Below are 15,862 nucleotides of genomic sequence, written 5' to 3'. Positions count from 1 at the left end.
TTACCACAAAAATCCATTTTCCAGTTTTCACTTGCTAATCTGCTCATCTTGCATTCATTATTTTTTGTACAGCAAAAATAAGACCTCTGATTTGGCAGGAGATAATCTCACTCCATCTTTTCAAAGCATCAGCTTGTTTGGCTCGACTAGCAGCCTGAAAATTAGGAGAAAAACTTGCAATACTTGTCTTGGAGCTTGTGAGAGAGAATGTGTCATTTGTCCAGGAATTTGCACATATTATCCTCCTTTAAAAACGTCACTTTTAGAAAGAAGAATTAAGAAAAAGTGTTTCTTACCTTCTCAACTTTTTATTGCACAGGAAACTGAAACAAATGACACATACTCACTAATTTAATATACCATACTTCAATATATTTTAAATAAATAAAACCTGCTAAAACTGAAGTTCAAACAAGATTTCTTTCAAATGATCCCTTACGTCAAAGTCAACATCCATAACCTTGCCATACCACTGGTGATTTAATTACACGGTTTGTTGATGTTTTCGCTCAGGGGCGCGTTCTGGCTGCACTGTTTGATTCCTCTATTTATGTTGTCCTCATCTCTGCAGCATTTAAAGCGCAGCTATACTGATTAAAATAGTACATCCTTCATAAATTTAAACAGCATCACATATGTGACGCTCTAAAAATAGCACAGATCTGATTTAGTATCTGTATTGAACCAATTGTTGGCATGGATCCTGGGCTCTGGCCACCAGTTCAGACTTGTTGGTGCTGAACATGTACTGGCAGATGTTTCGCTTAGAGTTTAAGCTTATGAGTAAAAACATGTTGCACAATAAAACACTCATACAGTGCCATGAAAAAGTATTTGCAATGTTATAAATTTTCTGTTTTTGCCTTTTTTGTCACAATTTAAGGTTTGAAATCATCAAACAAGATGTTTTTTATTTTAAACAACAATAAGCAGAGTAAATACAAAATACAATAATAAAATAGAAATGATGATTTTATTTCTTAAGGGAAACAGGTATCCAAACTAACTTGACCTTATGTGAAGAGAAAATTGTATACTAAATCTAATAATTGCTTATAACATAGTTGGCAGCAACGACTGACGTTAACCATTTGCAGTTAACATCTAAAAGTCTTACTCTAGAAAAGTTTTGACCAGCTCTGATTTCCAACACCTTCCAAAAAGCTTCAATAACTTTCAGCTAAACTTTACTGGAATACTTTTTTATCAGCGAGGCTCTCATGGGAAAGTTCACAACTGATTAGTATTTTCTCTTGGATCATGTTTGTTTCTGGTATTTTAAAGGCTTACAAATGACTTTGCAACCTTTCTCAGACTGATAGGTGTCAATTACTTTGTTTCCTAAAGTATATGTACAGTATATATCTCTGAATTATTTGGAATGGGGTGTAGTGTGTTGCTTTTTGAGATCTTTTTGCCTACTTTATGTTTTATTTAAGTGAATTCTTACTTCCGAAGGTCTGGCTTCAGTCAGAACTGTGTAAAACTGATCAAAAAATGTAGCATTACAGTAAAGTTAATCCACTGTATTATTTCACAAGGAGATTATTTGTTTACATACATGTAGAACTAGAAAATGCTAGCAGCCTGTTGGGAGTATTTGACAAAAAGTAGACATACTGCAAATTTAATATAGCATATAGAATCTATTTAGAGTTTTTTTCCCCACAAAAACAGAAGAATTATCTTTTGAAAACATTTAAGTAGTGTAACCAGGGCCTACAGGAACACTGAGCTGTTTGAAAACTGCTGTGATCTTTGACATTTGTTCCCATAAGTCTTTTAAAGAAATTTTCATTATTTAAGAAAAAAACATACATCCCTAGTCTTATGAAAACAATATTTTATTTACCTATGGATACCATCTTATTTACACAAACATATAATGAACTGAACTACCGCAGTATGTAAAACTGGATCGTGACAATAGATTCATTGGAGGAGAATGAAATGTTGTGCAAATACAAAATGCACACAAATACAGTAAAAATGGCACCAGGATAGCCAACATTCATGCACAAGAAGTGTTATCCTTCGGCTTACGGCACATACTACACAGAATAAGGCATACAAACTGCTGCTAAAGTTACAAAAAAGCTACAATATCTCAGAGTACTAAGTTAAAGGCAGTCAGATATTAGTGGTCGCTAAGGACTTTGACTTGGTACTTCAAGATATCCAGTGACCATGATGACCACATAATCCCCACATAAACACAAAAACGGTCAAGTACATTAACTGTACAGGTACATTATGGTCCCTCCCCACATGTCACAAGGTCAAGTGCAAAATTTGAGATGGGAAACAATACAAAGCTAAATGCAGGCAGTGAAAAGCAGGAATAGGTATATAATATTATGAATAAATGGCATGGAAAGAAAAAATTATCAATGATCACAGTAAAAGATTTGATTAAATTAGTGTGCATAAATAGATGGGCTTTCTACATGAGAAAAAAATATATAAATATGAAGAGGAAAATGCCACAGTTTATTTCAGGGGTCAAAAAGCTGCAGTTTTATCTTTCTTTTTAACTGTTTTATCAATAGAATATACACTAATTATAAAATCAATGTGCAGAAATAAGTTTAATATTAAAAGAGGTAAGTCGATGTCAGTGAAAAAAGGCAAAAATAAAACAAAAACTTATGAGTAAAACAGAATAAATTAAAAGTTTAATAAATTATCTGAATATTTTTAGGCACAACCTTCCAGTTTTGTATATTTTCTTTCTTTCTCTCACCTGCACAGTGTCTTTTAAGAGTCATCCTCTGTTTTAATAATGTGGAAAAGTGTAACGTTAAACAGGACCTGGTGGCCATTATTCCAGCCGTAAAGGGCGCGGTCCCTGGCATTGTAGTCCAACATGGACATGTGAAAGTACTGGTTATGAAAGGGAATGTCTGTGTACTCGTACGTTGATGTTTTTGTGGAGAAGGCGTAGTACACCTTGGCACCAGTGAGGTGGGAGTTGGTGATGTAGAGAGTGCCGCAGATCATAAACGACTCGCCTGCATTCCTCTTGGAGTATTCTGTGTTCCACGTGTCGAGGATCTGGAGGGTGTCTGGGTTCAGCCGGCTGATGACGATGTTCCCCGCGTTCTGGTTGGTCGCGTACACGGCCCACAGGCCCAGCTCGTCCACCATGAGGTCGATGTCCGAGAAGCCCCCCCATGTGTACGGGTACACGTTGTGGAAGCCTGCCGACTCCAGCGCCCTCTGGGTTATGACTAGGCCCGTCTCAAAGCTGTACCTGACAATGATGTTGCTTTGCATCTTGTTGTAGTACAGAGACCCGTTGTAGACAACATGGTTGGTTCCGGCCCATTTGAAAGGAAGGTTGTAGGTCATGGATTCAACTCCTGCCACAAAGTCACTGATGGATTTATACTCTTTCACGATCCTATTGTTGGTGTAGCTGTCCATGTACCAAACCTGTGGACAAATGCAGAAAACACTTTTGTAATGTTTGAAATTGGAAGCATGGAACATGATTACAGACACAGATAAATAAGAGATAGCTCTTATATTTAGGTTTTAAGCAGCATAATTATTGTTCAAATTGACCACATAAAAATCAGCCTTTTTCTTATGATAGCAACGTTGTATAAAATGAACTGCAATAAACAATACTTAGACAACAAGAAATGTGTGCTTTTCTTCAGTTTTTGATGATATGACTTACTGTTGGTGCATTAAACTATCTGGTCATTAAACTATCTGGTCTTTGAAAAAGGGCCATGTTATAATTATTACTTAATTCAATGCGTTTTCTAGAATCAACTCCTCAAAAAATGGTAAATATTAAAATAATGTACTTCCTGGATGGGATAATATGATTGTCAGTGCAATGAATTCACAGTAAGACAGGGGGCACAATACATAAAAACATATATTTGAATGTTCTGCTGTATAATTATATATTATCAGTATTGGTAAAGCTTAACATTATAAACCATATGGGCCTGTTTTAGACTCAGTAGCAGATCCTTCATCATGTCCAGATGACACGTAGGATGTGGGACAAGATCAACTCATTAGATATTTCAATAATTCAACTTTTTTACACAGGAAAAAAAGATTATAATAAAGTAAAATTATTAAAATGTCAAATTTGAATAATTTGACATTTTTTCTGAAAAAAAAGAAAAGATTTTAGTAAGCACTCAGTGTGCTTTACAGACTTTAAACATCACCATCTGAGTATTTTCTGTGAACAAGAGAAACTTTTCCTATAAACATGTTTCCTTCACAGGTGTGCTGATGCCTGTCTGTTGCCCAAAGCAGGATACACACTGGACATCAGTCCATTAAAAGGCAACACAAAGACACATGATGAACAACCATGCACACACACTCGCATCTAAAAGCAATTTAGGGAGACCAATTTACATAACAGTCATGTTTTTGGAATGGGGGAGGAAGTTGGAGTACCCGGAGATAATCCGCGCATTGATGGGGGAAATATGCAAACTCCAGAAAAAACCCAGGAAAAACAATGCTACCAACTGTGCCACGATGCAGCCCTGCACAATATTCATATTTGTTTATTTGCAGCATATGTGAAGTATTAAATTCCAAGTTTATTCTGACTTCCAATAACAAGTGTCTTCTGATCCAGTCCAAAGTTTTGGACTGGAGTCTCAGTCAAAACATTTTATATTATCTGTTTCAGAGTCTTTGGCTGTTCTCAACTTCTAAATACTTGTTTGTTTACAGTCTGATTTTATGTAAGCAAATGACATTTTGCACATGCAATTTTCAGAAAAACAAAACAAAAAATAAGACTGCCGTTGTATGCTTAGCTTGCCAAATTCCACATTTGTTAACAAAACTGCATTTTCCCCAGTACCGTTACCCTTTTCCACCTCATCCAATGATAATTACAGAGAAGAGAATTAATGTGAGCTGCTTCCTGTCTACATGAATTCAGTGATCTGCTCTACATGCTGTGCTTAGACATCTGTCCCTGTGGGGGAGAGCGACACAGAAAGTAGCTTAAAGTATCCTTTAAATTCTACAACATTTAAAATAAATCAATATGATGTACAATTTTGATTTACTGGATTTATTTTGTGAAATATGTAATCCACTCAATGATATCCATTTTTGAGTTGAAATAACATTTATAGAGAACATCTCCAGTAAATTATATACATTTAATCTTTTGCAAGAGTACACCTGATTTTTAACAACTAACCTAAATAAACTAAAACCTTAGCTAGACATTTATCACTCTGGAGTTTTGTCTATCAAAGACATTTATGTAATGTAAATGCATGTTACCAACCACAGCACTAAACCTATACAGGGTAAGATGAGAACTACAGTAATTCTACTTTTTAATCACGAATGTCTTTCTTAGAAGAAATGATTAAGGACGATGTTAAGTATATAAGACCGTCTGTAAGCATCCTTTTTCACAGTAGAAAATCAGAGCAAATCAACTCACCTTGTTGTTTTTAAGAGAAGCTAATGGATCAGTCATCCAAGCTCCAAATCGTGTCCCTGAAGTCTTCACTGTCTGCGGCCCAGTGATCTTCATCAGCTTGCCACATGCTGTAAAACACGTCACAGATCTCATCGCTTATGTTCTCATGTTATGACTAAAATACAACTCAAAGGCAGCAACAGAAGTGTGGGCGGCATTGTGAGCACTGCCAACACTACAGTTCTCACTATTAAATAAATACAAGGGGAAGGTAACACGCAAGTGCTGAAGTATAACCACACCACGTCTGTCTGAATTTGGAGAAATGTTTATTTTTGATGGTTTATTTTCAGAGATACTTCAGTTGTACTTAATTTCATCTGGCTAGACACCTTATTATTTCTAAATCCCAGCAAGGCAACACTTGTACAGGTTTTTCAGTTTCACATCAAGTATATATTTTACCAAATCAATCAAATGCTTCAGTCCAACACTATGGCCAAACAATCTTTTTAAGCACCAAAGGATTTCCTGTTAGAATAGATCAGTTAGTTCTTTATATTGACACTTTGGCAGACAAAAGTGAGTAGTGGAAAACTGGAGATCTAGTTACGGAAGCCTTTAACACAAGACAAGGTACCTCTGGGAGAAGAATTGATCTTATTAGTCCAGTTAAACGTCAGTGGGTGCAGTGATGTAATCACACTTTCTTATGTCCCAGTTGCAAATGTCAACAAAGAAGAGAGAATCAGATCTGAGAAAACAAAATCCCATTTTTAGGCTAAATTTGATTTTGTCCACTTTGAATAAAACTGGGATTTGCCTTTAAGTTATAATGCCATGGCACAAAGCTTCACAATTTTGCAGCAATAAAATATAATGTTCTGTGACTCCAAATGAGGCTTTTCTCAATCAACTAAAATCATTTTGGCTCTGGCTACAGCTCTGTCGTGCTTCCTGCTCTCCAGCTAAAATGCCAATCTGCTTGCACCAGCAGGAAATGTGCCAGTTATCCTTTCTGTTTTTGTCATTGATTGGAGAGACTCACTGAGTTTGTTCATGCAGCTGTGAAGCCTGTTCTCCAAGTTCAGGACCCTCTGCTGCAGCTCCTCATAGTCATAGGCTCCCATTTCTTCCTGAATGCCCATTAACACACTGGACAGGTTTCTGATCTCCTCTTTGAACTGGGAGATTAGCTTGGCATCCGTCTTGTACTGCTCCAGAACAGGAATCAGTGGCTGCAGGGATTCCATCTTCCCCTTCAGATCCTGAAATTGTAATTTAGAAAATAAATAATGACTGTAATTACGTGATATAAAACAACAACTACAAATCCTCTTTTCTATTTATTCATGACACTTTCACTTTTTTGCCTTGCATAAAATACCAATTTTACCATATTTTACATCAAATCCCATAAAAATCCAAGCAAATGTTCAGAAACATTCATAGGGTCCTCAGGTTGATAGTGGGGACCCAAGAGTCCTTCAATTTTCACATAAAGAATAGATCTAAAAGAACAACCTGTCCAGACTGAGTCTACTTATTAATTCACTTGAGTTCTTTCAAGTCAAATTTAAAATTCAAGATTAATAATGAATACATTTTCTAAACATTTCAAAGGAATTTGTTGGTGTCTCATTTTTATTCATACATTTTAACTCCCTGCCCCCTCTGGAAAAATTCCACTCTAAGACTTGGCTTCAAAAAGTGCTTAAACCAGTAGGGTTGGACCCTTACAGGTTTAAGGTATCTTCCTGTTAGCCACTTTTCCATAAAGGCCAGATTTACTCAGTGCATGACCAGAACATTGCTGTAATTGATCCAGAGGGGCTTGGGACACTTAGCTCCTTTTTGGTCAAGGCACAGTGACATTGTACAAAGTTTGGCAATTAATTACACAGACAGCAAATGTTTTTGATAACTAGGTGACTTCTAAAGGCAGTTAGATAAGCCAGATTTTATCATAAGATATTAGAGTGATGGGGCAGAGGGTTGGTAAATACAAATGCATCTCACATTTTCAGATTTTTATTGAATGCCATATTTCATTTTTCTTCCATGACACATTTCTGAACTATGTTGTGTTTGTCTAGTAACTAAAGTTGTCCACAAAATATGTTGAAATTTGTGGCTGTAATGTAATAAAATGGGAAAAAAGTTATAGTCTTTTAAAATGTCTGTTAGGAATATCTGAAAATGTGTGTATTGCCAAATAGCAATGGAAAGAGAACTGAGAAAAAAAAACTGAGATAAAAGTTGAAACTCCAAGGTAACCTTATAGATAGAAAGTAATTAAGTATGTAATTTTCTATTCTATAAAAGTGTTCTCCTTGGTCAGCTCTGTGAAACATTCTTTGCCCTTTTATAGATCAAACAAACCTCAACGTTTTCAGGTTTATTGCTGCAGTCAAACAGTGTCTCAGTTTTAAAACTTGTTCTTGTTTGGGCAGAGGTGGACCTTTGATGATCCTTTCAAGGATTCAATTTTATGTATTCACATGCATATCAGGTATCTCGTACAAAAACTGCTCTGAGATGTTTCTCACGCAGTTACAGATCAAACAAAATATACCTGAAAGTTTTTGTTGACGAGGGTCTTCCTGTCCGACTCGATCTGCCGGAACTTTGACCGCAGACCTTTGATCTGGCTCTCCATCCTCATGATGTACTGAAAGTCCCTCTGCGTGCGCAGGTTCAGCACCTCGATTGACTGTGACATGTTCTGTACCTTTTGAAAAGAATCAGACGGTGCAGCATTGATTTTCCTGTCCACCGCCAGATTAAAATGTCCTTCTTCTTCAGCTGTTTAGTGCCTTGCTTCACTTTGCTTTCTCCAGAAACAAAAAGAAACAAAACAACTCCTTGACCTCCAGTCTGATTGCCTTTCAACAAACTTGCAGAATGTATCAGCTTCAAAAGTACAATTTCAATCAGATTTACATACACTGTATAAAAGGGAAACAAGCTTTATAGTCCTCATTGATTGTCATAGAAAGGCACTTAAACTTCCTTGTTTCCATTTGCCAAATGCCAGAATGATGATTAGATTTTTATTTTCTTCAAATTCAATTCAAACTGAAGTAGAGCTGTGATCAGAAATTTATAATGGCCTCTCCAAAACATTGACTTTGCTGGGATTAACCTCTTTGTATGTAACTTTGCTGTAGTACCAGGATCATTGCCTATTTGGAAGACCCATTTTTTCCGATGCTTTAATGTCTGGCTGATGTCTGGAGATATTACATCAGTGTTTCCACTTAATATTCTTTCTATTCTATGACATGCAGCAAAACAACCACACAACAGGATGCTGCCACCCTTGTCCTACGTTAACGTTGAGGAAGTGCTCTATGGCTTGAACATTCACTTTTTTTCAAGCCTTTATGAAAAATTATCTTAATTTAGTTTCATCAGAACAGAGGAGGTGTCCCCACAAATTAAGCTAGTTGTCCCTTAGTGCATTTGCAAACTGCAATCTTTTCTTTTGGACTGAGTGGCCTTTTAACCAATACCGCTACAAATCTTAGGTTCTGCCAGTATCCTTACGCAGCTTTTTATGATTGTTTTAAGTATTCATTCCCCACATGAATACTTTCATCTGCAAGACACAGGAACCAGATTCCTTGGCAATTTTATTAGATGATTTCATGATTTCACTCAAGAAACCAATGTATTTGAAGTCTACCTTAACTCAATTTTTTTTAAATAACCTATATGAAGACATTTAGCAAAAATAAATTATGGTTTGATTTTATGTCAGCTAGTGGGAACAAAAGGTTGACAGTGCATATAAATGTCTGATTTCAATAAATATCTGACTTCAACTGTATGTTGCATGCATCAGGACAATTTTCACTTTGGCTTTAGTCACTGTTAAGTCACACACAGCATTTTTCCTGCTTCTGTTGTGATACTTTTGTGTGTTTCTTTCAGATATCGAGGAAAAAAAATCAATGAATCTGCAGCATTTGGTAGCTTTTTTTGAGAGAAGAACAAGAATACAGGGACCCTTTTTCTGGTTTAACAAAAAGCTTACTGGGTTTGTAGGGCACACGGACAAGAAAAAAAAAGTGATCCTTTCTTCTCTCTCTTTGACTCTAATTGTAATAAAGCTAACATTATTGGAGCACATCAGAAGAAATGAAGCACAACCATCACACACTGTGTTCATCCCTGGCCTGGGCAGAGGGATACTGAAAAGGCCTTTCCGAAGCCCTGAGGCAGCTTAGTACATTAGCGTCAGAGACCCAAGCAAATGACAGAGAGCATGCATTGGCTTACAGTGGTTAAATGTAGGCTAAATCACAATGTAACAGTCACTTCGGAGAGAGACTCCAGTGCTGTAGTATTTGTTTGCTAGTAGATGTGTAAAACATAAACTACATACACCCTATGTTTTCCCTGGTTTGTAAATAATGTCTCTACGCCTAATTTAGTCACCAAGACTCTGAGGATTGAGGAGAAAGCAACTCTACTGCAGACAATGGAGTTGTCCAGCACAAAGTGTGGACTAGAATCTTCCGGGATGCTGGATTTAGACCTTGTGGGATCATCATGATTAAAAACCAAGTTTCCTAAGATATTTTGTCAGGATTTCTGCAATTGTATGGGGGGAGGAAGCAATGAAATCCTGTTCTTGTATAATCAGAGCACAATGAAAACAGTCAAGCTTGTGCTCTATGCTGGTTAGATGCAGTCAGCACTTTCCCTGGTCTCCATTCCACTGTGGTCATTGAAAGAATGGTATTTGAATTGGGAACTTTAGGATGTTTAGGAATTAGGACACTCATATTTTCTATTTGCAGATGATATGGTTCTGTTGACATCTTCAAACCATGAGTTCCACTAGAGAGGCTCACAGAAGAGCGTGAGTCTCCTGGGAGGAAAATGTGGATTGTTCTCTCCTGGTCAGAGGTCAGTCTTTTCCTCAGTCAGAAGAGTTCATGCATATTAATGTCTTATTAATGAGTAATTACAAGATAGAGCTTTAGATGGTGAGATGGGCTGGGCATCTTCTGCAGAAAAGGATGTGCTGTTCTGGTTCATATGGTGAAGAAAGAGATTTATTTAACTCATCTACTGTTAAGAGATATGGATGATGAATCATGACCAAAGGATCAAGATTCTGGACACAAGCAGGTAGCATGAGCTAGCTCCTCTGTGTGGCTGCACTCAGGCGAGGAGCTCTGCAGCTTGGGGGAAGCTCAACGTAGAGCCTGGTCTTACTTGCATACGAGTCACTTTAGGTGATTTGGGCAATAGACCAGGATGACTCCTAAATACCTCCTGTTGGAGTTAACTTCAAACATGTCTCATCAGGGGAACAACAGGGTAGACCCAGAACACATCTGAGGGACTCTGTTTCCCTTCTGGCCAGGAAATTCATTAGTGGTGAACTGCTACCTTCCCCCATAAATAATTACCAGCTTCTTTATAAATAATGACCTAATGCAAATGTGATGAGAGTTTTAAAGTGTCTGCATTAACCACAGTGACGTCTGTAGTTTTAAGAAGGTAAAAAGGATGAACTAAGCTGAATTCCTTCTCAACTGCAGGTAAGGTGTTAACCACTCATCTCTTCTAATGGAACCTCGCTTCAAAAATACTGCAATATTTCTTTATAGCCCCCATTGGTTGCAAAGCAGATGACACTCCAGTTCTGTTAAGATAGGATGGAAGGCAATCTCATCTTCACAACATGTCATTTGGCTGATCTCATCCATGCAATAGATGCAGAGGCAGAAAACGGTGTTGTGAATCTGGCTGGTACAATCTGGGAGGATTACAGCAGCAAAGTGATATGAGTAACAGCTGAAGATCAATGTCTGTATAAATTCAGGTGTGCTGATCGTAAAAAGACTTTGCATGCACTTCAGTGTGTGTGTGTGTAGGCGTGTTCATGCCTTTTCCAGGAGCTGGCGGAGCTGTCTGCCTTTGGCATCTCTGGAGCAGAGATTCTGTTCAGGTGCCACCACTGTGCAGATACAGCGCCCATCTGCATCCTGAGCTGAGCTGTACACCTGCCAACCCTCCTTTGGCCTGATGGTCTGCACACAAACATGCAAAGCATAAATTCACTGCACATACCTCTGTGGAGACAAAGAAAATGAATACTGATGATATCGTTATAACAAAAGTAGCACATACTATCACTGTAATGTTCAGTTATTTTCTTCCCTTTGTGGCTTTTTCATTCGTTGCCTTATTTCCCAAAAGCTTTGACACAAACCCGTTCCAGAAACTTATTTTCAAAGTCTGGAAGAACAAAATGCTTTTGCTGTAAGATACTTCTTTGTTCAATGTGTGTTGTCTCCAGTGAATTGCCTCTTTAACTATAAACAGTCTTGCCTAGTCTTGATGAATACCACAAGTGTTGAAATTGTACTGTTCTGTTATTGTTTAACATAAAACCCTGCAGGGAGTAACAGAGAAACATAAATTCAGGCATTTTTCTCTCCTTTTTAGAACATGCAACAGGCTCTCCAAAGCTATTGTATAAATCAAAAAAAAAAAAAAAAAAAGAGAAAAACGTTCCCAGTCCAGAAAATGTTAAAAAGAAATGTGGAATAAGATTCAGGTATTTATCAGGTCTGGATGAGTCAGAATGTAATGGAAAAAGAAAATTATTCTATTTCCAGACTCAGAAAATAAACTTTCACCGTGGTTTGGCATCATTGGATGGAGATTTTAATCTTTATATTGGGTAATATGAGTGTTTAATAAACTTTTATCATAACTCTCCAGCTTTGAGGTTCCATCCATCCATCCATCCATCCATCCATCCGTAAATCCGCCCACAGCTTACTACTTGCAGAAGTAAATACTGCAGAAATACTTGTCATAAATTAATTGCGAATGAAACAAGATCTGTGGCCATTTTAATCTGAAAATCAGAACAACAAAAGTAACAAAGTGGCAAACTAGATCTAAAGACAGTGCTGAGCATCCTGGAGTGTTAGCATGTGCAAATAAACTTTAATTGTGTTTGGAAATTTTGTCCCAAATAGTAGCCTTTTTGACAGCCAATCAGTTTCTGTTTAGAATGTGTTCAACATAATGAAAATGAAGCCCCAAGGGGGAATGCAGTGGGAACAATGCGCTTAACTTGGAAGCCTATGGATTTAAATAAAAGTCGAGTGTCCTGATTTTAAAGTGCAGCCATCATTTCACTCTGCCATTCACCCCAGTCTGTCAGCCTGAGCAGTTTGAAGAACATTTGGCACAGGATACAAAGAGCACATCGTCTCTGAGCGAGCCAATGGAGATAGTTACATTTTTGACTCATCAAAAGGCAGCATTTCATTTCTTTATGTATATTTATATATTTTTTTTTTCTTTTTGACATGAGTTTTGTGTATTTACCTTATATATAAATAAGGCGTTAACATAATCATGTTTTGAAATTCACTCTTTTTCTAACTTTTTTCAAACACTAATAGAATGTCACATCACATCAGAAAGGGTTATTTAAATACAGTAACTCACATTTACATGTAAACTAGAGCTTCTGTGCTAATCTTGTGCTCCATAAAATTAGCAAAACACTTCAAAAATGTGTTGACAAGTTTGCTAAAGGATGACATCATGACAAACTATTAGGGGACAAGTGCGCACACCGAGAAACCGACGTGACATAATGTCTATAATCTACAAGCAGCTGGGATAAAATTAGGAAACATCTTCAGTTCTGATTATTTTTTTAAACTTCTGAAATAATTTGGTGTCAGTAAAATTTGAAAAAGCTCTTTCTTCTGTCTTTTGAGTGACTCACATCCTTTCCCCTCTTTTCACGCTCACATTTTCTCATATTAAAACGATTCTGATGCCTAGCCAAGCCAGATGCTCTCCCCACTTGATTATTTTTTTGTTTAAAAGGAACACTGCACAAAGACTTTTCCCGTTTTCCCCCATTAAATAATTCAGACAGCTGGTCCCTCCTTTGTTTTGAGCACTCATTATGAGTTTTTCCACTCCTTTCCTTTGAAGAAATGTTTCTTCAGTCTAAAAATATTCCCTCTCTTTCTGAGTTACAAGCCAGTCGTGGCAAGGTGAGGAAAACTGCTTTGCAATCAAGACACGGGTGAAAAATGGGAGAACTCTACATGGGTGGGATGAACCTCATTGAGCATTGCTTGGTTTTGGTATTGTGATCAGCAAGCTGCTGGTTCTGTTTTCCAGACTACTCCCAAAATGTTTAGAATGCTGAAACCATCAAACGTATACCATTAAGTGGTATATTTGATTGTTACACTAATTAAAGGACCAAATCTGAAATATGTGCAAAATATACAAATTTATATATACCTAATTGCAGTGGCATGTAAAGCAAAAAATAAGTACTGTTATACAGCTAAGGTAAACCATAAAAGAAGCAGTGGTCTAACTTTAGTATTTTTGTACAATATAAAGAGGATAGCTAATAAATCTAATAATGAAAACAGTCAACCTTGTGCTAATGACTAGATAGATAGATAGATAGATAGATAGATAGATAGATAGATAGACAGATAGACAGATAGACAGATAGATAGATAGATAGATACTAAGGTGACTCATTCCTGTGTTGATCAAATAAATCATAAGATAATGCAATGCTCCTCCCAAAACAAATAAATGCCAACTCTCCTAAACTTCACATTTCTAACAGCGCGTATAAAAACAGATCCGCTCGTGTTCATATTATGTTTCAGGTGCAAATGTGAGGTAGTTTTGTGTTTTGGTAACTCACCACAGTAGGGCAGTATCCGAACAACAACAGGAACAGCAGTGGGTTCAGAACCACGGACAGCGACCACATTCTGCTCCACCTTCACCTCAGCAACCCTAGATAACACAAATCTGAAGTTTTTCCCCTCCTCTTTTTTTCTTATATCCGTGCGCCTTGACCGCCGCGTCCACTACTCTGTGGTTAAAGCCGAGACTTCCAGGGAATCGGGAGGAGGGCGGCACGTCCAACCACTCGTGTCCGTCACGCGTGCCATCCGGCCGAGCGGGGAGAAGCCTTGCATCCAGGAGGAGGGAAAAAGTTTGTGGGCACGCATGCGGCGAAAATCCGAGCTAATCGTTCAGAGGACCCTACTCCACGGATGTGACATCATCAAGCCGCCTGGCTTGGCTTTAAATGAGCCCAGCTTGCTTGTGTGAGGAGGATCCAGCAGCAGCTGCACAGCGACAAAAGTTGCAGCTGGTTGTATTCAGCGGAAAATAAGAAGGTGGTGCTGATAGTGCTGCGTCTTTGTCACCGTGCATAGGAGTCGGAAGATTGGCTGCTACATAAAAGGCGTACAAAACCCCTCAGTTTTAGTTTCAATTATTTATGAAGTGGAGAACAAGGCTTGGAAACTATTAGACCTCAATATTTTAATTTAGACTGTAGCGAATTTAGCATATTCACACAACACGGCGTTTTCAAGTTAACAGTGTATGGGACTCCATGTATGTTTAGAAATCTAAACAACTAAAAGAAAACGAAAAGAAAAGTTAATTGTTTACTTATTTAGCGAAACTATAGGCTATGTTTCACAACTTATGTGGAGCGTAATAAAATATACTGATGCAAATCAAAACAATAGAAACCTTAACATGTTGTTGGTAAACCAATTGGAAGACAGAGCGTGAGAACTAAACAATAGCCACAGAATATTGTTTCTACAGTTATGTTACTTTGTAGCAATAAAACAGACTGATTATCTGTAGGAAAGTGAGACTTTTGGTAGCTTTTTCCTGCTCCAAATTTCACAAAAGTCTTCCTGGTGAAATAGTTGTTGGTGGGGAAAAATGGAGAAGAGATGCCACAGCAGAGCAACTGTTCATATAGAACCAGAGCAGAAATCGGAACATTTTCATATATTATGCCAGAGATCTAGTTTCTTGTTTTACAGACCTTTCAATAGTATTCAGTTATAAGCAGACTGAGATGACCAAAAAAGCGTTTAAATTTCTGGGTGGGGTGCTAGTCCGTTCGGTTCCAGCCAAGCAACTGTTCTTAGATTAAATTTCTTTTGACAACATCTCCCTCAATGGACAAATCCTGGTTTTAACCCTTTCTTTATGAACTCATGTTTGACTGCAGGCTTTGCAAATGCTCATTTTGTCTTAGGTGACCATTACATTATGTATTCATATCCGAAGCAAAACATCACAACTCCTCAATTTCAGCTTTGTTTTTCAGCTGTGTGGTTGTTCAACGTCTCCTTTCTGTCTGTAGATTTACTACAATGCTTCAAAGAGTAGGAGTTTACCTTGTTCTAAACAATAAAGGCTGTTAACAAGAAGATGGGTCAATAAACACATTTAAAGGAACGATAATTCTCCTTAATGTATATGCCTAAACCAGTTTCCTGTTTCACTGCAGAAATTAAATTTCTATCTTACTGCTTTGTAAAGAGCAAACAGAAAAGACATTTTTGTTACTTGACTGATCTGCAT

At 37.4% G+C, this 15,862-nt stretch overlaps 1 protein-coding gene across 1 annotated transcript; it reads right to left on the bottom strand.

Moving 5' to 3' along the window:
• Nucleotides 1-1,826: 1,826 nt before the first annotated feature.
• On the bottom strand, nucleotides 1,827-14,672 carry LOC114147115 (noelin-3-like). Its single transcript, XM_028021672.1, has 6 exons — nucleotides 14,163-14,672; nucleotides 11,338-11,481; nucleotides 8,007-8,162; nucleotides 6,480-6,699; nucleotides 5,453-5,559; nucleotides 1,827-3,435 (listed from the first exon to the last, which is right to left on the bottom strand). The coding sequence occupies exons 1-6, from the start codon at nucleotides 14,229-14,231 to the stop codon at nucleotides 2,758-2,760; spliced, it is 1,374 nt and encodes a 457-aa protein (XP_027877473.1). The 5' UTR covers nucleotides 14,232-14,672; the 3' UTR covers nucleotides 1,827-2,757.
• Nucleotides 14,673-15,862: the final 1,190 nt, after the last annotated feature.

Source organism: Xiphophorus couchianus, chromosome 6 (assembly GCF_001444195.1).
Source record: "Xiphophorus couchianus chromosome 6, X_couchianus-1.0, whole genome shotgun sequence".
NCBI classification, from domain to species: Eukaryota; Metazoa; Chordata; class Actinopteri; order Cyprinodontiformes; family Poeciliidae; genus Xiphophorus; species Xiphophorus couchianus.
This window is presented reverse-complemented; position numbering and strand designations above follow the sequence as displayed.